The sequence below is a fragment of the Pipistrellus hanaki genome (genome assembly GCF_964339955.1).
Source record: "Pipistrellus hanaki genome assembly, chromosome: 11".
Taxonomy (NCBI): Eukaryota; Metazoa; Chordata; class Mammalia; order Chiroptera; family Vespertilionidae; genus Pipistrellus; species Pipistrellus hanaki.
Window position 1 is genome coordinate 14765252 of NC_140513.1, and position 23942 is coordinate 14789193.

The window sequence follows — 23942 nt, forward strand, 5'->3', positions numbered from 1 at the left end:
GATTATTCACCTGTAGAGACAGCCTTACCATAGCCTTCAGCAAATCGGTGTCTTAAAACCCCTCTCCTTTTAAGAACCTCTGTTGGAGAATTGCCCAAGATTTATGCAATGAGACCCAGACAGGGGGGGGGAAAAAAAAAAAAAAAATGGAGGCATTGAAATAAGGTGCCCTGATACTTAGGGTGCTGTTCTCAGAATGTCCACAGGAGTGCGCTATTGCAACACCTGCCTTCAAAGGCATTTCAGACTCCTAGAAATGTTTCCATACTAAAAAGTTTAAAGACAAAAATATGAAAAACCTCTTTGCAAAAATCAAGTTCAAGTTCAAGAAAACTCTGACATTCTTGAGTTTTTATGAGTATCAGAGAAATGTTCCTGCAGATTCAGTAACTCAGAAACTGGAGCTTTCAGACTCTTTCTGGTTAATGAGTCCTGTACTCATACATTGGAATATTAAACATAACACAACAAATATCATTGGGTAATTTTGTGGGTGCCATCTTCAAAAGAAACCATTTCCAGAGAATGACAGGAAAAACTAGGAGCAGGTCAAACTCTTCCTACAACTGGAAATCTTTTAGGACTTCAGAGAGAAGATAAAGTACCAAGAATTATTTCTCCCCATCCCAGAAACAGGAATGAGTCTTTTGATTAAGCAGCAGCTATGTTTAATTATGCAATTATTCTGGTCCTAATCTAAGAGAAACAATCCAAGTTTAAAAGGAGTGAAGCTCTTTCCTCCTCACTTATTTTAGAGGCAAGTAAAGGTAAATGAAGAACACAGAATCCCTAAGTTCAGGCCCTGGTAAAGGGCCCAAGGAGAAGTCCCCACTCCTTTTAGCCCTATGTCCAAGGTCACAGTCCTTGGATTTCTAAGCATCCTGCTGTAGAATAAGTCTGCCCCAGTGACGCCTTCTACCTATGTCTCTGGAGACTCTTTACTCTGTAACCCAGAGAGTTTCTTCTCCTCAGCTGCATCATCAGCAGACTGGAAAATCCTCAGTATTTTTATCATACTTGCTCTAGATATACTGGATGAAAGGTCCTTGGGAGCCTCCTCTTGGGCTACTAGCACTTCCTCCTCTTGGGCTACTGGCACTTCCTCCTCTTGGGCTACTGGCACTTCCTCCTCTTGGGCTACTGGCACTTCCTCCTCTTGGGCTACTGGCACTTCCTCCATCTGAGTACCAAAGTCCGTGATAGTGGATTCTGTCTTGGATAATTCAGGACCTAAAAGAGGACCCAGCCGTTAATTCTTATCTGTAGCCTTCTCCCAATTAGCTGTGACAAATGGAGGACAGAAAAGGAAGGACTTGGGTGTCTTCAGGGATGTGAACTATCCTGGTCAACACAGGTTCAGCTCTCCCTGTCCTCAGACACTTCCTAAGGTTCCTCCATGCTAGTAACTCACTCTGCTTAATGGAGAAGGAATCCAGGTGGTTCTCAGCAGAGCCCATCTGTGGTCTCTCTGTGGAATCCTGAAATTCATGGAGTAAGTATGAGAAAACTTGGAACTTTAGGAAACAAATGTGGGTTTTATTGGTTGTTGTTGTTTTTTTTTTTTCTTCTAAATGATGCTTTTCTTAGAAAAATTTACATCTAAGACAAGGACAAAAATCCCACCTCTTAAGACTAGAGAAGCTTGTATCACGTGTTCTTTGCCATCCATGCTAACCAGATGAAGCCAGAATCTACTTTTACCCATTCCCAGTTGTCAGCTAAGGGTAGATTGCCTCCAAAGATGGCTGCCAACAATTCCTCTCGTTCCTGTATGCACATACTGTTCCTTCCATCAAGAGAGGGAGTCTATTTCCTCTCCTCTTGAATCGGGGCTAGACTTGTGATTTTTTGACCAGTAAAATGTGGCAGTATGACACTGATCCAGTTCCAGGTCTATCCCTTAAGCAAGTGCTCGCATGAGATTATTATGCTGTCAAGAAGCCCAAACATGGCCGGGACCGGTTTGGCTCAATGGATAGAGCGTCGGCTTGGGGACTGAAGGGCCCCGGGTTCGATTCCGGTCAAGGGCATGTACCTTGGTTGCGGGCATATCCCCAGTAGGGGGTGTGCAAGAGGCAGCTGATCGATGACTCTCTCTCATCGATGTTTCTAACTCTATTTCTCTCCCTTCCTCTCTGTACAAAAATCAATAAAATATATTTAAAAAAAAAAAAAAAAAAAGAAGCCCAAACATGTAGAGAACTCATTACGAGAACCAAGGCAATTTGGTCAATAGTCCCAGCCCAGACTCGGCTGAATGTGGCTCCATGAGTGACATCAAGCAAGACTACACAGACTATCCAGTCAACCCACAGAATCATGAGAAATAACAAATGACTAAGGTTTCAGCTTTGGAGTTGTTTGTTGAACAGCAGATAATTGAAACAGGGTCCTAGCCGGAACCAGTTTGGCTCAGTGGATAGAGCATTGGCCTAGGGACTGAAAAGTCCCAGGTTTGATTCTGGTCAAGGGCATGTACATTGGTTACAGGCACATCTGCAGTGGGGATGTGCAGGAGGCAGCTGGTGGATGTTTCTAATTCTCTATCTCTTTCCCTTCCTCTCTGTGAAAAATCAATAAAATATATTTTTTTAAAAAAAGAAAGAAACAGGGTCCTAGCTGAAGAGCACTCAGACACTCTCACCTGTTTCAAGATGGGGCCATTCTCCATCTGCGGCTGCTGATTGCTGTCACTTTTCCTGCCCAGTGATGGAGTTCTGTGACCTAGTGACCACAACGACAGCTCATTTCTCTTCTTGTCTGTATTTCATATCCTATTGTTGGGCCTCTAGTTGAGCCCCTAGTCTACAAGTGACTCCCCATCCAGGACAAGACAGGACCTTAGAGGCAGCTAAAAGGGAGTTAGGCTTCCTGAGTTCTATCTGTGATTCTGTTCACCTGTGACTGCCCACATCTATTACAGAAGTAGAGATTAAGCCTAGGTAAAGTGAGTGTTAAAGACCCAGGATTCCTTCAAGAAACCTAAGGGGCAGCTATCTGGACAGCATATCAACAAAAGAGTCCCTAACTCTACCTTTTCAGTTTATGAATACTCCTCTGACCTTCTTGCACCATACCTAATGTACCCTTATTGGCTTCTGAAAATGAAACCACCACCACCCCCCAAAAAAAGCTCTAGTTTCACAATTCTTTTGCCCCAGCTTTATCCCCAGCTAGTCCTGAAATGCAGATTCTTTCCAGTAAACACCTCACCTGAGCCCTCCCAGTGCCCCAGGGTTGGAGAGTGAACTATCGGTTAAACAATTATTTTCACATTACAGTTGGTAGTGTCCAGGTTTAGGGGGATTCTTCATCCCTCTTTTCCTCCCATTCTGCACTCATGCTGAGAAATGTCAGAGGGACGGGGGTAAGTATATCTTTCAGCTCAGACATAAAAAATCCAAAAAAGATGAGAAATGCATTCTATCACCAGCATGAACACTAGAGGAGAAAGATCGCCTGTCAAGAATCTGCTAACTGCCTCCTAGATTGGGTTAGATAATATGTTGATCTCAACCTGAGGCTGCAGAGACTAACTTGTGGCAGAGGAAGCAGAGGGCCTTGGACTCTGCTTCCTTAGAACTTTCTTGGGGCTTCAGTGAGGGCCCCGGATCTCTGCTTCTTCTCTTCAGTAATGTGGGCTTGCTCATCATCCTCAAACCACTCTGCCTTTTCTAAAGTAGGACCTGAGCGATGGCTCTGACTCATGCTCATGGTCCTCTCTCAAATCCCATGAGAAGCAGACACCTGGCCCAGCTTGCTTAGTAAATATTGGATGGAAGAGTGACAGCCAAGCCAAAGGCAGGTTCCCAAATGACAAGCACATTCAGCTTTTCCCTGGGATCTGTCACTCTCAGCCCACAGTCCCCTCACCATAGTGTGGGTTCCCACAGTACCTAAAGATTTACGCACAGTGCTCTGGCTCCCTGGATCAGTCATGGATTTCTTTTTAGCCTCCTGAAACCCACATGAGGAAGAACTGAGTTAGAACTTTTAGCAGTGAAGAAAACTTTTCAAAAAGAGTCTAAAAGAAGGAAGTTAATATCCACAACCAAATAGGAACTTTGTATCTACAAAGTTCTACTAGCAGACAGAGTACAGGGAGAAGCCTGCCTCTAATACATCCCTGCCTGCTCCAGGAGGCACCCACTTATCGCAGTCCCAGCAAGTCCCAGGTGGCCCCTCACTGCCACTCTACCGGTTTCTTAGTAGGTGTCTTCGACTTCTGCTGCTGGCTCTGCTGCTGATTCCGAAGACCTGGAGGTCAGAGAACCAGCTCTATCCTCTCCTTCCTGAGAGCTTCCACCCTTCCCCTGGGCTGCTTGCTGTGCCTTGCTTTACAATGGTGACTCTCTCTCCCTGGTCAGGGCCAAGCCAAGGCCTGGGTAGTGGTGGTTGGTGGTGGTAGTAGTGGTAGTGGTGGTGGTAGTGGTGGTGGTGGTGGTGGTGGTGGTGGTGGTGATGGTGGTGGTGGTGGTGGTAGCTGCTGCTTCTTGAAATTGCAGTTTCCTGAGTTCTACATGTGACCCTGTATGACTGGCCACAAACATAACTGAATTTGCTTGAGAACAAGTATGAGAATTGTGGGCTGAGGAGGAATGGTACCTGGAGATCTGGCAGCACTAGAAAGCCTATCTCTTATCTTCCGGTTATAACATAATTTCTTCAAATATTCAGGATATTTCAATGATGGTCTCTGGAGTGAAAAAGGAAAACATAGGTCTTTCCCCAAATGGATCCCCCAAATTCATTTATCTGTCTAATCCTCATGCAGTTTTTGAGAAGCTGGTGTGTGCAGCATTGTGCCAGGGGCTCTGGAGAGGAGAAAGGTACAGAAAACGAAGTGCAGAAGAAATAGAGAACACTGCTCTTCTCACACCCCTCCCCAGACATTTGCTTTCACCTATATAGAGCCCAGACCTTCTCTGGGGCTTGGGTCCAGAGTGGAAGGATAGAAGAGAAAACAGAAAACAAAAGTCAACTGTTCCAGCCTTGTAGATGGATGAATTTGGATTTGCATATAGACATCTTGCTCTGAGGCTCCCTAACTCTTACTTGCAGGGTGAGGCGGTGCACAGATAAAAACATCTGACCAGAAATGGCGCTCTCAGGCCGGCTCTTTCCCAGAGGTTCCTTTATCCCCATAGCCAACTGTGTCTTCGTTTCCAGACAAGGCGACCTTTCCCCTGCATCTAACAAAAGACTGAAGGGCACAGAGACAGTCAGGCAATCAGCAACAGCTTTCCTTGGAGACTGCGGCTGAGGTGAAACATGAAAAGGGCTCCAAATTTGAAGAAATGTCCACTTTTGGGTTGGAATGGTCTGTACCAACAGGTACTCATTCAATAACAGTTTTCAGGTGTAGCTATGATCATTTATATGGATTAAGTGTTTACACTTTGTCAGGCTCATGCGCCTATACCAGTGAATCTTCACAACACCCTAAGGACAAGTGTCATCGTCCCCATTTTGCAAATGAGGAAAATGAAGCTTAAAGAGGTTAAGTAAAGTACAAAAAATTCCCAAAGCCAGTAAGTTTTCCATTCTGCCTCCCATTTATCCATAGCTCATCTATAAAGAGAGAAGAGTAATTGGGTCTACTTCCAGTGGGGGGTTAAATGAGAGAACATATGTGATGTGCTTACTTGGCACAGGGCCTGGCAAACGGTAAGTACTGGATAAATGGTGGAGAGTATGGTCACCACTGCATACCAGTCTAAGAACGCAGTGAACAGGTAGGGTGACGGTTTTCTCCCCTCCCTACTCAGAAAGAGCACACTGCTTGAGACCCTTCACAGCTTCAAAAAAAGCAGGTGCTCGGGCCCTCCCACAGGCTTACATCATACTTACTCCTTCAAGAGATCCTGAGGTAATGTGTCAAATTGGTTCAAGAAAGATACTAATTCTGAATTTGGTGGCTCAAAAAGTTGTTCTGGGGATGGGGGAGGCACAGTTATCCCTGAAGTGCTCAACTTTGCTTTTCTGTTCTGCTTTCTAGAGAGAACCACAGATGACTGGAAGAGAGACAATGGAAAGAACCCCCTGAAGCACTCTCGTCAGTGCCACCCCTTCCCACCCACCTTCCAGCCTCCCAACACAAACCCGGCACATGAAACGCATTAGCAGACCTGGTCCAGCAGCAACCCGCTCCCCAATCTGCACCTAGGGGTCATCGCATTCTTCCCTCTCTGGCTCCCCAACCCTATTACTGAATTCAGATCATTTGGGGATTCGTTGTTTTGTTTTTCCCAAAAAATGGTTATTCACTTATTCACTGAACAAACCCAACAAATATTTATTGGCAAACTATGTGGAGGCACAGGGCTAGGCCCGGATTCAGCACTGAACAAACTGACCAAGGCAGGGATCTTCAAACTACGGCCCGCGGGCCACATGCGGCCTGCAGAGGAGTCTGATCCGGCCCGCCAGGTTTTTTGGGCAGTGAGCGCAGCCGAGGTGTTACAGTAGGAATTAGTAGTTCATATAGTCCGGCCCTCCAGCTCTCTGAGGGACCGTGATCTGGCCCCCACTTTAAAAAGTTTGAGGACCCCTGGACCAAGGCATTATTCTCATGCACATAGCAACCTTCTTGCTCTGTGACTTTTCAAGGCTACCTTCACCTAATAAATGGTAGAATCAGAAGTGCAAACGCAGGCCAAAACTGGTTTGGCTCAATGGATAGAGCGTCTGCCTGTGGACTCAAGGGTCCCGGGTTCGATTCTGGTCAAGGGCATGTACCTGGATTGCGGGTACATCCCCAGTAGGGGGTGTGCAGGAGGCAGCTGATCGATGCTACTCTCTCATCGAGTTTCTAACTCTCTATCCCTCTCCCTCCTCTCTGTAAAAAATCAATAATATATATATATATATATATATATATATATATATATATATATATATATATATTTTTTTTTTTTTTTTTTTTTTTTTTTTTTTTAAAGAAGAAGAAGTGCAAGCACAGACCCATTATAACTCCTAGGCCCCTGAATACCCAGCAGTTGCTCCTAACATCTCTTCAAGGTACTCTCCACCTTTCTATGTGGAGGAGGTATGGGAAATGAGTCTCTAAATACAAAATGAATTGGTAGTTATTTCTTGAGGGTTTCTTCTACAGATTTTTAGTCATTTAAACAGAGAACAAGGGAAGTGAGAAGATATCTGAAAGGAAATGAACTCTACAAAGTAATATCATTAAAGCTTTAGCCAAAACGTCAAGCTTACCACTGTAGATATCTTTCTTTTTTTCTTCTTTCCATCCTGGCCTGGAGCAACATACTGCTTAGCTGGACTTGAAATAAAAATAACCAAAACGTATTTGTAGACATCTTAAACAAGAGCACCAAGGATATTTGTGAATGATGACTATAAAGATTTCTATAGTCTATTCAGTATTCAAAGATGGTCATTAGGAGCCCAGCAACTGCTAAAAAATACCTCCATTTAAATTAGGTTCCCCACCATTCTCTCACAATTCAGTTATTTACTTTTACAGCATTAATCCAATTAGCAATTATATGCCTAGAGTTGGTGATGTTTGTGTCTGAATGCCCACCCCATAAGACTGCAGAAGGACAGGGAGCAAATCTATCTGGTTCTCCACTAAATTCTCACTGCTCAGGTATTTTTGTTCTGTTGTCTTCCTCTTCCTTTTTACCTGAACCATGGTTATAATAACTGTATCCCTAGCCATCACACAGACCTTAAAATCCCCCATGCAGCATCTTAGAAGATGGAAGCCACAGATGAGGATGATGACCCAGAAAGCTAGAAGGAGCCGGGACTGGTTTGGCTCAGTGGATAGAGCGTCGGCCTGTGGACTGAAGTGTCCCAGGTTCAATTCTGGTCAAGGGCATATACCTTGGTTGCGGGCACATCCCCAGTGGGGGGTGTGCAAGAGGCAGCTGGTCCATGTTTCTCTCTCATCAACGTTTCTAACTCTCTGTCCCTCTCAATTCCTCTCTGTGTAAAATCAATAAAACATTTTTATTTTTTTTTAAGATAACTAGAAGGAACTCTGGTTTCTGATTACCTCATGGACCTGACATACAAGCCCTGGCCCACCTACATCTGAGCTTCTTTCATATAAAAGAATTTGAGCCCTTAGGTGTTTTTTGTTTGTTTATACCATATCCTAGTATACACAAAGAATGCATATGTAAAGAAGCATTTACAGGATCAATTTTTAAAAAAGAAAAAGAAATTCTTAAGTTTTATCATCTTTAAACAATCACTTAACAAGGATCTGAAAGCCTCAACAGTCACAAAAATAAAACATACTTTCTTCCAAAGATTTCAATATTAGCAAGGCTTCAGGCCTTTGCCAAGTAATCTTTGCCATGCTCAGCTTTGTACACAAGCTTTATATGCTGGGCCTTGAAATTGAGACCAAAGATTCATGTGCTTCACTGGAAACTTTTTCACTAGTTGCTAATGGCTCTAAGAATAACTATCGATAATAATCAGAAAGAATTTCTATCTTTTTTTTAATCCTCACCTGACAATATGCTTTTCATTGATTTTGGAGAGGAGAGGAGGAAATGGGAGTGGAGGAGAGGGGATGGAAGGAGAAGAAAAACATTGATGTGATGCCTTTCGTATATACCTTTCATATGCCCCAACCTGGAATCAAACCTGCAACCTGGGTTGGGACCCTGACTGGGAACTGAAACCTCCATCTTTTCGTGTATAGGACCAACTGAGTCACACTGACCAGGTCAAATGTTTGTTTCGTTTCTTTTCTTTTCTTTCTTTCTTTCTTTCTTTCTTTCTTTCTTTCTTTGTCTTTCTTTCTTTCTTTCTTAATTGATTTTTACAGAGAGGAAGGGATAGGAATAGAAAATTAGAAACATCCATGAGAGAGAAACATTGATCAGCTGCCTCCTGCATTCCCCCCACTGGGGATGTGCCCACAACCGACGCTCTATCCACTGAGCCAAACCGGTTTTGGCAAGTGTTTGTTTCTTAATCAAACCTCACAAATATAATACATTGGGCCCTATCTTGTATGCTATTTACTGCCACCTAGAATTTGATGTAGAAAAATCCCAGGACACGAATCTCAAATTGCATTAAAATAGAATTTCAGTGTAGCAAGAGGCAGATGTAAGAGACGATGACCTTCTCTGCTTGGCCTCCTGCTACTTGCATGGAGGTTGCTAAAAAGATCACAGAAAGGAGGCCTGCAGAGAACAGTAGGGCTTGGTAGAATATAAGAGTTGAAGACCCCCTAAGTTCTAGAGAACTCACCTCACATTCGCCTCTGATTCTTTTGGGATCCAGACTACAATCATATTGCTAACATCTTGAGGACAAGGAATTTGTGTCTCATTCAAATTTAGCACTGGAAGCTAAGAGAAAAATATAAAGCCTATGTATGGTTTGAATATACCAGCTCCTGATGGCACTCAGTATAAGACCAAGAACTAAATTATCATATTAACCAAAACAATACAGTGGCTCACAAGATAATAAATACAGTACTCCAATCCCCAAAACATCTTTATAATATCCCAAGAAACCAGGTATCAGTACAGGTCCTGTAAGAGTGCACATTTATAAGTGAACAGTGTCCCCTGCTTCCCTGTGACATGAGGGTGGCAATTCCCAACCCCATCCCATAGGAGGGTACCTTGGGGCTTACCTAAAGGAACACTACTCATTCTGGCCATTCCACTCCAAAGACTTAGGTCCTCTGGAGATATTATAATACAGTGTGGGAGCAGGGAAGGAACTGACAGGGACAGGGCAAGTTTTATATTTTTAAAGCCTATCTATTATTATAGGCATCTATATAAAAGTGAAAGTCTTAACTCTTTTCACATTTAGCTACTTAAGATACTAGAACACTGATGATGCTCAAGGAAACCTTGTAAGTCATCTAGTCCATATTCCTAGTACGAAAAAGGGCGTGGCTCAAAGCAAGGTTGTCCCCATGAAAAACAACCGATTGGCTCAGGGGAACAGAGGACACCTCTTTGTACTGTAAACCCTTTCCTGCCCTTTGGATTTAGAACCATATACATGTATTATCTATTCAAACAATTAATTTAAAACTAATTTAATCTAACCCTGTTGTTCTAAAGTGGTCAAAGAGGTAAGTGCTTTGTTCATTCATCCATTCAAACCTATCCTCCCCACTTAGTTCCTTATATTCTCCACCACATGACACTGAAAAGTGAAGTATCTCGCCGGGACTGGTTTGGCTCAGTAGATAAAGCGTCGGCCTGGAGACTGAAAGGTCCCGAGTTCAATTCCGATCAAGGGCATGTACCTTGGTTGCGGGCACATCCCCAGTAGTGCAAGAGGCAGCCGATCGATGATTCTCTCTCAGCGGATCAATGATTCTCTCTCATCGATGTTTCTAACTCTCTGTCCCTCTCTCTTCCTCTCTGTGAAAAATCAATAAAAAAATAAAATAAAATAAAATATGCCGAGACTGGTTTGGGTTAGTGGATAGAGCGTCGGCCTGCGGACTGAAAGGTCGTGGGTTCGATTCCCGTCAAAGGCATGTATCTTGGTTGCGGGTACATCCCCAATAGGGGTGGTGCAGGAGGCAGCTGATTGATGATTCTCTCTCATCAATGTTTCTAACTCTCTATCCCTCTCTCTTCCTCTCCGTAAAAAATCAATAAAATATATTTTTAAATAAATAAAATAAAATAAAATAAAAAAGAAAAGTGAAGTATCTTATTAAAAAAAGGGAGGGGGAGCATCAGTAGGACTGCAAAGAATAGCAAATCTCTCTTATTGTAGATAAGTAAAAGGGATTCTCTTCCTAAACTTTAATTTAGTCCTGCCTCTACCTAGCTATGTGCTTTAGCAAATCACTTCCTATCTGGATCTTAGTTTCCTCAACTGAAAAATATATGAGATAGACCATAGTAATATTCTTCAAACTGTAGTTGCAACTAATTCATAGGTCATCTAATCAAACTTGAGTGAATTGCAGCCTACATTGTTTAAAGATGAAATAGAATAGGACCAAAAATATCAGAGTACATCACCCTTATCGAGGGTAAGTAAGACTTGTTCCATCATATTTTTGTTGTAAAATGTACTATAGGTCATAGCTAAAAATGTTTGAAAGTCATCAGAGTAGATGATTGTAAGGCCCGATTTAGGTTTACCATTCCTGCACCCTAATATCCTTGAATTATGAAATGACAGTGTTTACTTAGTAGCTAAACACATTCTATATAGGACAAAGACAAAATTCTCACCTATGCCAAACTTCACAAATCAAACCCACTTGTCTCTGGAATTTCTGGAAGCAGTATAGCATGTGAAGCTATTAGCACAGAGCCTAGTATATAGTAAGGGCCCAACGTTAGATAGTTATCATGATCATTATTCAGATTGCAGTCATCCCAAGGAACAATGCTAAAGAAGGAAATATTTTATGCTCATTAGTAAAGATGCAGAGGAAGTACCTTTTTCAATTTGTGACTTCCTTTGGGAGGTCTATTAGGATAGTTGATCAAATCTTTGTCAGGTAAATCCTTGTGAGGCCTGAAAGTGAGAGTTTATGAACGTGAGACAGAGACACAAAGACTTCTTGGGATGATAAAATTGACACTGTGAGGAAAAGCCTTCTACTTAGGTATAGAAAGCCTTGGACTGAATACTTACTGAATGAACGTAGGATCTTACCATCTCCTTAAGTTTTGTTTGTTTTTCCTTGCAGCCGCTCCCAAACAGACATTGAACATTGCAAACATTTTACAACTATTTGTTGGATCAAACTGAATGCATAGCCTATGCTCCTCTCTCTCCAACTATAGGTAGTTACGTCACCATTAATAAAATTTATTAGCAGAAACTGGTTTGGCTCAGTGGTAGAGCATCGGTCTGCAGACTGAAGGGTCCCAGGTTCGATTCTGGTCAAGGGAATGTACATTGGTTGTGGGCACATCCCCAGTGGGGGGTGTGCAAGAGGCAGCTGGTCAATGTTTCTCTCTCATTGACGTTTCTAGCTCTCTATCTCTCTCCCTTCCTCTCTGTAAAAAATCAATAAAAATATAAAAAAATAAAATAAAACAAAAAATAAAGTTTATTAAATACCTTTGGTATTTATGTCCAAAAACATGTTAAATAAGTAAAATGTGGTACATACACACAAAAGAGTATTTTTTAAAGGAATGAAATTTTGATATATGCTATAACACAGATGAACCTTGAAAACATTGTACTAGATGAATAAGCCAGACACAAAAGGGCAAATATTGTCTGATTCCGCTTATATGAGGTATCTAGAATAGGTAAATTCATAGACAGAAAATACAGTATAGATTATCAGGAGCTGGAGGGAGGAGGAAATGAGTACAGAGTTCCTGTCTGAAATAATGAACAAGTTCTAGAAATGGATAATGGTGATGGTTGTCAGTATGGTGAATGTACTTAATACTACTGAATTGTAGATTTAAAAAGAATTAAAGTCATGTATATTTTATACAATAAAAAAATACATCCTCTTACATTTTCATATCACTTGCTACTTTATTTTTTAACATGTTAAATGTATAAATGAGTACATATAAAATATAAGATAAAGACCCAACTATTTCGCCTGACTTATAAAGTCCTACACAATGTAGGCCCCTGCTTTTTACTCCCACTCCCCCATTGACCATCTCCCACTTCTGCTCTAGGTTCCAAACACACTGAATTTTTTTCCCTGGTACCTAAATTTCCTCTTGCCTTCTAGATTTACATGTGCTATTTTCTGTAGTCTAGAACTCTCTTCCTGTCCTCCCCCACTTCACTAAACTGCTCTAATTTCAGGTCTAAACCCAGGTGCAGCCTATCCAGAGGGCAAGTGCCTGGGGTTAGGAATCTTTCGTGTGAGCTTCCACACAGCTAGGGGTCACTCTTCTTACCACATTCACGGCAATCAATGGTTCTTTGCCTCCTCAAGAGGCTGAAGGCCCTTATCTATTCAAACACTGTATCCCGATTTAGTTTAAAATGGGCAGTTTGCTAGGGTGACACGTACAGAGTACCACAGACTTGAGTGGTTTAACCAACAGAAATTTATCTTCTCAACACGCTAGAGGTTAGGAGTTCAAGATTAAGGTGTTGGCAGAGCTGCTTTCTTCTGAGCCCTTTCTCCTTGGCTATAAATGGCCATCTTCTTCCTATGTTTTAACATGGTCTTCCCTGTGTGTGTGTGTCTGGAAAGTAGACCCCACCCTGATTTATCTATGAACTTAATGAGTGACTAAACAAAGGGCTTTGCCTTGACTGGGAGAAGCTGCTGTTTTCCCAGGGCTTGAGTCCTAGAGAACCTGAAAGAAGCCCTATCCTTTTCTTTTTCTTTTTCTTTTTTAATATACTTTATTGATTTTTTACAGAGAGGAAGGGAGAGATATAGAGAGCTAGAAACATCGATGAGAGAGAAACATTGATCAGCTGCCTCCTGCACACCCCCCACTGGGGATGTGCCCACAACCAATGTACATGCCCTTGACTGGAATCGAACCTGGGACCTTTCAGTCCGCAGACCAACGCTCTACCACTGAGCCAAACCGGTTTCGGCTATCCTTTTCTATATTATTCAGCCTAAGAAAAATCAAGAGCTGCTTAAATCGAACAGGAGATAAGAAATCACTACAAGGGCACTAGTGCTTTGATTCCAGGCAACAGGGGTCTTCACATTTTAAAAACCTATGTTTTCCAGATACCTTTCCCTTAGCTTCATATATCAGCAAGCACTAGTTAAGTACCTAAACTTTGTAAGATATTCATAAGGAAAAGCCATTGCTTCTTCCTTCAGGAGCTTATAATTTCATACCTAAAAATAAAAGTATGTGTGAACAGTTTTCTGATGACCCACAGAAGTTAATGAGATATTCCCTGATATAGGCTGAATTGTGTCCCCCAAAATTCATTTGTACCTCAGATTTTGACTGTATTTGAAGACAGGGTCTTTAAAAAGATAATTAAGATAAAATGAGGAGATAGAGGTGGGCCCGCATCCAATTTGACTGGTGTGCTTATAGGAAGAGGATATCAGGACAGAGACACACACACACAGGGAAGACCATGTTAAAACATAGGAAGAAGATGGCCATTTATAGCCAAGGAGAAAGGGCTCAGAAGAAAGCAGCTCTGCCAACACCTTAATCTTGAACTCCTAACCTCTAGCGTGTTGAGAAGATAAATTTCTGTTGGTTAAACCACTCAAGTCTGTGGTACTCTGTACGTGTCACCCTAGCAAACTGCCCATTTTAAACAATTCCTAGAACACACAAAAAAGAATGCTTTGTTTTTTTCCTAGCTGGCATTGCTCAGTGGTTAAGTGTAGGCTTATGAACCAGTCAGGATTCAATTACTGGTCAGGGCACATGCCCAGGTTGTGGGCTCAATTCTCAGTGTGCGGCATGCAGGAGGCAACCAGTCAATGATTCTCTCTCATCACTGATGTTTCTATCTCTCTCCCTCTCCCTCTCCCTTCCTCTCTAAAAAAAATAAAATAAATTAAAAAAAAATTCCCTGACCAGTTTGGCTTAATGGATGGAGCGTCTGCCTGCAGACTGAAAGGTCCCAGATTTGATTCCGGTCAAGGGCATGTACCTTGGTTGCGTGCACATCCCCAGTAGGAGGTGTGCAGGAGGCAGCTGATCAATGTTTCTAACTCTCTATCCCTCTCCCATCCTCTCTGTAAAAAATCAATACAATATTTAAATATATATATACATATACATATATTCATATACATATATATATACATATACATATACATATATTAAAGAATGCTTTGTTTTTGTTTCTCACTGTCTATTTAACACTTCTTTAGCTGAACCGAGGTTGTATTTTAAACCCAGCTTTCTCAAAATCTTCAACAAGGGTAAAGGAAATCAACCAGAAATTTGAGATAGCAAGCTCTTAAAGGTGGATTTCATGATAATTTACCTGCCTTGAAATTTGAAGTCAAACTTTGAACGCTGAGACGATGCATAGTGAGGCTTAGGGAAAGTAAGTCCTCGTAAATGACTGTGAGGACGTCTCCTGGCCTTGAAGCAGGTGTCTGAGAGGTTTACAATGGTGAGCACTGGGAGTTTGTCTGAGAAAACAAACAAGATGAAGACATGTGATTTGTTAAAAGAGAGCCAAACAGAAATAGTTCAAAGATCTTGTAAGCGAGGAGACTGGCTGACTAACTCACCGTCAACATCCAGAGAAGTTTTGCAGGACGAGCCCAGGATTCGAGGGTGGCCCCTCTCAATGCGGCGGACAGTAGCCCAGCATTGTGGATGCTGACAAGCCACCAAGTTGCAAGTGGTTTCATCCCACTGGCTCTCCTCTGGCAAGTCCATAGTTATAAATGGCTTAGGATGGAAGTCAACCTTGTAGCTTTCTAGCCCTCTGGAGAAACAACCACATAATTAGTGAGTAATATATACTAACCAGATCTTAATATGGACTCAAAGCATCAAATATTTCTACTGAACTCTTATAGGTAGATGGTGGTCATAGGATAAGACTTGGGTAACAAATAAGTATGAAAAATATATAGTGTGAAGTAAAGTAGCAAGAGTTTGAGAGCAGACTGACTTCAGAAGGTCTCCTAATCTATGCTAATAAAAGGGTAATATGTTAATTAGACCGGGAGACCTTCCAGACATCTTTCGGACAAAGCCATGGTGGTGGGGCCGAGGCAGAAGCGGTTAGGGGCCATCAGGCCAGCAGGGGAGGGCAGTTGGGGACAAGCAGGCTGGCGGGGGCGTGAGGAGAGATTTTGGGGGCGAGCAGGTCAGCAGGCAGAGTGGATAGGCGCAATAAGGCAGGCAGGCAAGTGAGCAGTTAGGAGCCAGGGTTCCCAGATTGCAAGACGGATGTCCAACTGCCAGTTTAGGCCCGATCCCAAACCAGCAGTCAGACATCCCTCAAGGGGTCCCAGATTGAAGAGGGTGTAGGCTGAGCTGAGGTAAATGGTAGTCATAGGATAAGACTTGGGTAACAGGCCACATGCATGAATTTCGTCCACCGGGCCATTAGTTCACTAATAAAGGATTGGTTAATCTGAGCTTCAATTTCCTCACCTGCAAAATGAGGACAAGTCATTACAAAAATTAGTTAATGGATTTTAAAAGGTCTGGCAGAGAGTTCAGCAGCCTTCCCTTTTCCCCTTTATTAATCACTAGGGAAAGATATTGGCTTCTCCAAAAAGCCTTATCAAATTAAAAATATAGATAAGAAGTGCTTTAGGTGGCTCAAAACTTTGGAAGGCATGCTTCATTTTTCAATATGCTCCAATTCTCATACAGGCAGCTAAACTGTGCACTGAAAAATTAATGGGTTTGCTCAAGCAGCAAATCAGTAAACTTAAACTTGTATCAGGGGCCATTGGCTTTTCATTTACTGTCTCTATGGTCACGGGAAAGTGATTTAACCTCTTTCAGCCTGTTTCCTCATATAAAGTAGGGGAGGGGAAATCCCTAAGTAGGACTGTAGAAGCATTAAATGAGAAAATGTACTTTTAATGTGGTAATATAATAGGTGCTTAATGAATATTATCATCTCTCTCTAGAAATGTCTTATGCAATCACTACCACTTGGCCCATAATAATTTAGTAAGGAGGTACTTTCCTTTACTCAACACATTTATTGACACCCAAATATGTAAGGGAACCTGTCATAAGCATGGAGAACAATAACAAAATAAGTCCCTATTCTAAAAGTCTTTTTAAACCAAAGATAGCAAAATATTAGCCAAAGATTGCACCTGGCCTATAATTTGTTTTGTTTAGCCTGTACTTTGAGCCATTATTTTAAATGGAAATAGTCCATAATGTCCAGACTTCTGACTCATTTTAGAGATCAAAATATCTGACAATGCGGGCCCAATTCTAACAGGACAGCCATTGACTGAAGCCTAGCATCTCCTGACATCTTTAAGGCAAGTCTGTTCTATCCAAGCGGAATTTTCCCACCAGACCCTACAGCTTCTCATTGAAACCATTTCATTTGCCTTTTTAACCTCAAATTGCTGCAGCTTTTCTCATAATAGAGAAATATTTCTCTGTACTCATTATCAAAAGCAGGAAAACCAAAGGGTAACACGAGACGTTTCAAGAAGCATTAGTACTGAGTGGCAGTGAGGATAATCTCTGTGAACGTAATATGATACAACCTAAAAAGGTATGGTGATGTTTTTGACTGGGAAAGATGCTCGACGAACAATTTCATGAACTAAAAAGCATATATATAATTTTAAGAGGGTTCGTTTTTAATGACAATGTGACGTTGCATTATTCTTGCATTAATCTGCGTTCGGAAATTCTCGGTAACAGTTATCCATAATACTATTATTACCAAGTTGGGAGGAAGGGGGTGTAATTATTACGGACAGACATCAGCTCCGGTGAGAGTAGAAAAAGGATTCCCCGTCCGCTCTGAAAATCAGAAGTGGGAGGTTCCGGCCATGGGGGCCGCAGTTGCGAGCAACGCAATCAGATGCCCCGGCCGGGAGGCTGACGCCCTAGGGGAAGACGTAGGCCTGTAAGCCCCTCCCGCCAGGCCCCGCCTTCCCGCCTCAGTCGTTCCCCAGGCAACGCGCCACGCCTCGCCGGGCAGCAGCGCACTGCACTATGGGGAAGAAACGGAAGCCCCAAGGAGCCGAACTTAATTTGGTGAGAAAGTTCCGAACATGGCGGTGACGTAAAGCAGACAGATGAGCTTGAGAAAGGACACCGGAGGTCGGTGGGGGCCGAACGGGAGCTAGGAGGGCAGGCACGATAGCGGCGTGGAACTACAGGCACTCCGGCCACTGGAGGCGGAGGCGGGGCTGGTGGAGGAGGAAGAGGAGGAGGAGGAGGAGGCCGTAGCGCGCGAGGCAGTATGGGACACAACCGGCAACGTGGGGCGGGACGGAAGCCTCCGGGGGTCAGACCGGGGCGACGCGGGAAGTCCAGACGCTGAAGCTGCCTGAAGAGGAGGCCTGAGGCGCAGGTCCGGCCCCGGTGGCGGCAATGGCGGAGAGGCCCGAGGACCTGAACCTGCCCAATGCCGTTATTACCAGGATCATCAAGGAGGCGGTGAGCAGCTAGACTGGCGGGCGGGCCGGGGGCTGGCGAGCGGGCGGCGGGGGAAGCCGGACCTGAGCCGGCAGCTTGGCTCACGACCCTGCCCTTCCCTCAGCTCCCGGACGGTGTCAACATCTCTAAGGAGGCCCGGAGCGCCATCTCCCGCGCCGCCAGCGTCTTCGTGCTGTACGCCACATCCTGGTAAGGCGGGCAGAGCCAGCCGGACTTAGCTGGGACTGTGGCATAAGGGAGGCGCTAAGAGGACCCCTCCGAGTTCGTGGCTGGGAACCCACAAACCCCAGTAACTGTGTCCCTACTTCGTGGAGGAAGGTTCACAACTCTCACCCAATTTTTAGAAATTATGAAACAAATGAAACAGCAGAATAACTTTGCTTTAACCCGTTTTTACAGGAAAGTGTGACCGGGTTGGGGGGAGGGGGGTTTGTTACCTTATCACAAAAATGTGTGCATCAAAGATGTGGGCATTCCCATTCCCCTCTGGGTGCTCCTTTTTCCACATCCACGGTCGGCAATAGAGGGTCTGACAGCCTCCAATGCTTCCTTCCTCTTTCCATGTTTCAGTGCCAACAACTTCGCGATGAAAGGGAAACGCAAGACGCTGAATGCCAGTGATGTGCTCTCGGCCATGGAGGAAATGGAGTTCCAGCGCTTCGTTACCCCGTTAAAGGAAGCTCTGGAAGGTAATGGCCTTTTTGTTTTCTCAGCCAAGTAGATGCTTGTCCTGTGTGACCCGCTCACCTGGTCCTATATCTATCTCAGCTTGGGTCCCTTTAAGCCCAGGAGGCAAGTGTGGGATGAGACTGAGAAACAGGTCAGTTAGCGCTGCCTGAGGTCTGTTTTGTCATTCTCCACAGTAGGGGTGTCGAACTCAATCAGAGAAGGGGCCAAAATCTAAAATCCAGCCTAAATCGCGGGCCGAATGGTTTACTGAACAGTCATAAACTGACAATGTCATAAACTGACAGCGGAGTGCAGTGATGACAGCGCGGTGCGGGCCACATTGCAAGGCCTGGCGGGCTGGATTTGGCCCGCGGGCCTTGTGTTTGACACATGTGCTCCACAGCTTACAGCTTATGTTTCCTGTGTGCCCAGCTTTCCCAGCTACACGTTCCCAGTGAAATGAGCTGCCGCAGTCTGCGTGGCTCAGCCGTGCCTCCTAACTCCCTCCTTCCTCCTCACAGCGTATCGGAGGGAGCAGAAAGGCAAAAAGGAAGCCTCGGAGCAGAAGAAGAAGGACAAAGACAGAAAAACAGATTCAGAAGAGCAAGACAAGAGTAGAGATGAGGAAATTGATGAAGATGAGGAGCGGCTGGAGGAAGAAGAACAGAATGAGGAGGAGGAAGTGGACAACTGAACGGGGTGAGGAGCCTGGCACCGCGGAAGGTACCGCTCCGAAATGCGTTTATGTGACGCCTTTTCCTACCGGGCAGAGCCTTAGGCAAAAGAGCCGAGAAGATCAAAACTGAAATCTGGCTAGAAGTAGCAAAACCAGCGCTTCCCAGACTCAGAGCATCTGAGCAGCAGAGTCCTGTTTTGTTTAATCAGTCTGAAGGCTATGACTTTTTTTTTTTGGCAAGAGGGATTCTGAACTGATCATTTAATCAGCCGATATGATCTCATTTACTTGTGTATATGATTAGACAGTTTTTGATTCCCAGTTCCCTCCCACCCCCACTAAAAAATAGTAACTTCATGCCACCTGGGTTCCAGATCACAGGAGGCAGCCAGGGCTCAGGAAAAATTGGGGCTTAGATCATGGTCAGCCTGTTTGTATAGTGTTTGGCAATACTGGCTCATTACAGTGATCACGGTGGTTCAGTTTTAGGAAACAGCCAAAAGGCTGTGGAAGAACAATGAAATCTGTGGTCCCTTCACTTGACAGTAACATTAATTTTAGTTTCTACCAACCCACTTGGCTTGGGGCCCCAATGTATTGCCTGTGGACATTTGACCTGTTAGGTGGCTGCACTCTGCACACAGGCTTGTTAAGTCCTCCGTATAGAGGGGACTTAATCAAGCAACTTTGCCAATGTCTCGCTCTTACCAAACAGATGGTTTAGTCTTCGATGCACCTCACTGTCTGCCATTGCACAACTTTAGAATCTGTTGTCACCTCCTGGGAGGTATAAAATCCCAGCTTTCTCTTCTTGTAGTCCATCTCCCAGACTTGTGACTACGGCTTTTCGTTCTTCCAATTCACGACAAGTTCCAAACCGTATTCCTTCTAGGCACAACTTTCTCCTGCGTGTCTCGCTTCCTGCCTCTCCTCTGCTCCCCATCCCCATTTTCTCCCTCTGCTCCCTCTGCCAGTCCAGAAACTTGGATAACCTAATCTCATATCTTTTATTTCTCTCTTTTCTTTTGTCTTTATTTTTGTGTGTGTGTTTTCTTTTTTTTTCTTTTTTATCTCATGTCTTTTAAAAATTGTTTTGTAAACCTCTGAAATTTAAAGGAAATCTGATGGTGCTCAGGAATCTAATCCTCTCCACCCCTGTCTCAGCCTCTCCTTCCTCCCCACCCCCCTCCAGCCTTTTAACTGCTTCTAAAGAACCTCTATTGACCTTTCTTAGGTTTGGGGAGTTTTTTCTCTTTTCATTTAGTGCTCCAAGCACTTTTTTGCTTGTCTCTAAGGCAGCTGACAGGTAGTGAAGTGTAGTTTGACACTGTTAATTTGTTAAATTAAAACAGTGAAAATTTTGTTGATAAATGAGTAAAGAATGTTGAGAAGATTATAATGCTTTGTACAAATAAAGAACACTCTTGTTAAATGTGATGACTCCTGCTTGTTTGTGGTATGCTCTGGGGGAATGCCTCCTGCTGGTGCCTTACACAGGTTCGGGCTGTGGGCTGGGCCAGACCTTTGTAACTATGGGGTGCTTCATTGCCTTGGCTGACCAGCAGATGCTGCTCGTTCACCGCCAGGGAGCTGCTCTTCAGGCACTGCAAGAGCTTTCCATGGCTCTGCTGGACCCACCCCCTTTTCAGCAGTGGTTCCCAACGTGGGCCACAGGCCCACAGGGGGCGATCTGATTTTTAAAGGGGGCGATTTGAGAATGAGTTATTTATTAACAGTGACTTTTTGGCATTTCTTATGGTTCTAGGGGCCTCATATACAGTATATAAATATATATTGCGACATTTATGCATTTCAGTTCTATTTGTTTTGAAACTTTATTTGCTATTTTTTATATCACTTCATGTTACTATTTTATTTTTTTAACTTCTTAACAGTATTTCAACTGTCCTTTCGTTCTTTTATTTTTCTTTCACGGATACCATGTTCTTTGGAAGCTTGTTTAGACCGAGTGGAGGAAACCTTTTAGGCTTCCTCCACATGAATAGGAGTTCACTTTTTGAATAATAAGAATTATATGTCACAGGGGGAGGGCATCAGGATTTTAGAGATGTTTAGGTGGGGCATGGCCAAACAAGTTTGGGAACCACTGCTTTACATAACAGATGCTTACCAACTCCAAAACCAAAACGTTTATTGAGTGCTGTGTGTCTGGTGTCGTATTACCTAATCTACATAGCTTTCTCAAATCATGAATTTATAAATAACATTTCACAGAGACAACCCCAAAAGTCATTAGATCCAGTGTGTGTTTTTTTTTCCTTCTCACAGCAGAAATATCATTTATTAATTCCCCTGAGCACCACTTGGCTAAGCCCTCAGTCCCATCTGGACTCCTGTGACTTCCTGTGAGTTCCGTTTCCTGCCTCTTCTCAGCCTCCCCTAGCTTCCCCTGTGTACTGCTTGCCAAGTGGCTCTTCCCAGGACATTGCTATTACAATCGCTTGATGTTTCCTATTAAATCCATACTGAAATGTTATTTCATAGCCTGCTTAAAGAAGGCTCGCCTTACCATCTGTTCTAATCTGCTTCTACTCCAACAGATGGCCGCAGTTAAGAATGAGTCCCCAAAAGAACCCCACTTGCACATGGCTTTAGTTCTTACCAAACTTTACCAAAGAAAAGTCATGTTTCCTGAGAGTAGGGACTATGACTTAAAACTAGAATGTAAGCCGAAACCGGTTTGGCTCAGTGGTAGAGCATCGGTCTGCAGACTGAAAGGTCCCAGGTTCGATTCCGGTCAAGGGCACATTGGTTGCGGGCACATCCCCGGTAGGGGGTGTGCAAGAGGCAGCTGGTCGATGTTTCTCTCTCATCGACGTTTCTAGCTCTCTATCCCTCTCTCCTCCTCTCTGTAAAAAATCAATAAAATATATTTTAAAAATACAAAGTTAAATTAAAAAAAATAAAATAAACATTACTTATTAAAAAAAAAAAACTAGAATGTAAGCACTGGGAAGAAGACTTGAGGTAATCTATCAGTTTTTCTCATCTCTACATACTAAAAGATGCAGATAAATTTAGAGGTTGATGAATTTTCACAAACTGAATACATCCACGTAACATACTTAGATCAATAAACATGACCAGCACCCTAAAAAAAGCCCCTTTGGTCTCCCAGTCAATCCTTATCTCCCCAGTAGTAATAGCTATACTGACTTACAACAGTAAGCTCTTCCAGTCAAAAACAAGAGACACATGGGGAAAATAGATTACACTAAACAGCAGCATTTTAAAATGTTCGCCTTGTTTGGGCTCCTAGAGGTAGATGGTGCTAGCTATTTTTAGTTATCAATAAACTCAGAGATGAAACAGGTGTCATGAAAGAAACGTTGGGCAGGGGGTCTAAATTAAGGGGAGGGGACAGCCATTATCCCTGTGAGTTGAGTATATTTAGCAGTCATTGCAAAGTAAGCTGTGTGCGATGGGGCAAATTTTTTAATCTCCCTGGAAACTTTTCCCAATCTGTAAAATGAGGATAGTAACTGTTTTACATTCAGATAAGTGAATGTAAAATGTATGGTACTGTTTCTGACTCTAATGCACACACACACACGAAAAAAAAACACATTACATTCTGTCAACTGGCCGAAAATGAATCAGGAGGCTTTGCTAAAATAAATTTTTATTCAAGTGTCTAGGTTTGCAAACCTGAAATACAACTAAGCGCTATACCGAGTTTTGCCCTGGGGCACATACCCAGGTTTCCAGTAAGTCCAGTTGCAAAGGATCTCTCTCTTCCTCTTCCCCACCCCCCATAAATCAATTAAAATAAAAAATAAATTAAAAAAAGCTTGAGTTTTTCAAGTAAAAAGCACATTTTTTAAAGAAGAGTCAGACCTGCATTCTTATCCTCTGTATAGGTCCAAGATATAATAGTAATCTTCCACGTCTGGTTTATTAACTGAGTTGCTCAGATGGTTATCTATGGAGCTCATGTATATCCAGTCATGGATGCGCTACTGAAAAGTTTAAGTTCCCAGGCTAGTTAGCAAGAATAGAATCATTTCCTCATGCCTCAGCCTACTTGATTTTAAATAATTTAGCAGCTTGACCACACTGATCCCATTTTACTTCTTCACTCTTCCTCATTCCTTTCTACCACCTTCCTTATTTGAACACAAATCAGCACTGTAGTAGCTGGGAACTAAACAATGTCCTATTTCCTTAGCATTAAGCCTCTCTCTATCTCCTTAGCTTGAAGTATAAAACAGGTTTGGGTTACAGATTCTGAGAAACAAATTTTGAGTGTAAGTATAGTACAATCCATTGGCATGTTCACGATTCAGAGTTAGCCTTTCTATAATCCCTGATTCGCCTCTAGAAAAGCATTCCTTTGCTGGGGTATCGGTCCCACAGAGCCTCAGTGGATTTCCAGCTCCTGTGCACGCTCTGCATCCCAACTCCCCCCCACGCCCCGTTGGACGCATCCTAACGCCTAAAATGCCCATGTCATTCAAACCACATCCCCCAAACCTTGACACAGAGTGGATCCTCGGCAACTACGATGGATTAAATTTTCTCTTAAAACTTGGAAGGCAGCC

The 23942-nt window shown here is 43.2% G+C and overlaps 2 protein-coding genes across 2 annotated transcripts; one reads left to right on the forward strand and one right to left on the reverse strand.

Annotated features, from left to right (window-relative positions):
• Window positions 1-767: 767 nt before the first annotated feature.
• Window positions 768-17283, reverse strand: LOC311630333 (uncharacterized protein C9orf43). The gene is made up of 14 exons (XM_084899227.1): window positions 17132-17283; window positions 15164-15363; window positions 14911-15061; window positions 11430-11508; window positions 9247-9347; window positions 7222-7288; window positions 5851-6014; window positions 5056-5203; window positions 4606-4696; window positions 4199-4257; window positions 3897-3957; window positions 2645-2724; window positions 1412-1478; window positions 768-1230 (listed from the first exon to the last, which is right to left on the reverse strand). Exons 1-14 carry the CDS (start codon window positions 17185-17187, stop codon window positions 920-922), a joined length of 1635 nt encoding a protein of 544 aa, XP_084755353.1. The 5' UTR covers window positions 17188-17283; the 3' UTR covers window positions 768-919.
• Window positions 17284-17609: 326 nt separating this feature from the next.
• On the forward strand, window positions 17610-20812 carry POLE3 (DNA polymerase epsilon 3, accessory subunit). Its single transcript, XM_084899281.1, has 4 exons — window positions 17610-18035; window positions 18139-18224; window positions 18606-18724; window positions 19226-20812. Exons 1-4 carry the CDS (start codon window positions 17970-17972, stop codon window positions 19396-19398), a joined length of 444 nt encoding a protein of 147 aa, XP_084755407.1. The 5' UTR covers window positions 17610-17969; the 3' UTR covers window positions 19399-20812.
• The last annotated feature ends 3130 nt before the right edge of the window (window positions 20813-23942 follow it).

What these genes read in the sequence shown, in the direction of transcription:
- LOC311630333 (XM_084899227.1), bottom strand. Translation starts at nt 17,187, where the DNA reads ATGAAATTGTTCGTCGAGCATCTTTCCCAGTCAAAAACATCACCATAC. An exon ending in TGCACCGCCTCACCCTGCAA is followed by an intron (nt 4,697 to 5,055) that starts GTAAGAGTTAGG and finishes TTTTCACTCCAG; the next exon opens with AGACCATCATTGAAATATCC. An exon ending in TTCCTTCTCCATTAAGCAGA is followed by an intron (nt 1,231 to 1,411) that starts GTGAGTTACTAG and finishes GTCCTCTTTTAG; the next exon opens with GTCCTGAATTATCCAAGACA.
- POLE3 (XM_084899281.1), top strand. Translation starts at nt 17,970, where the DNA reads ATGGCGGAGAGGCCCGAGGACCTGAACCTGCCCAATGCCGTTATTACC. An exon ending in GTGCTGTACGCCACATCCTG is followed by an intron (nt 18,225 to 18,605) that starts GTAAGGCGGGCA and finishes TCCATGTTTCAG; the next exon opens with TGCCAACAACTTCGCGATGA. An exon ending in GTTAAAGGAAGCTCTGGAAG is followed by an intron (nt 18,725 to 19,225) that starts GTAATGGCCTTT and finishes TCCTCCTCACAG; the next exon opens with CGTATCGGAGGGAGCAGAAA.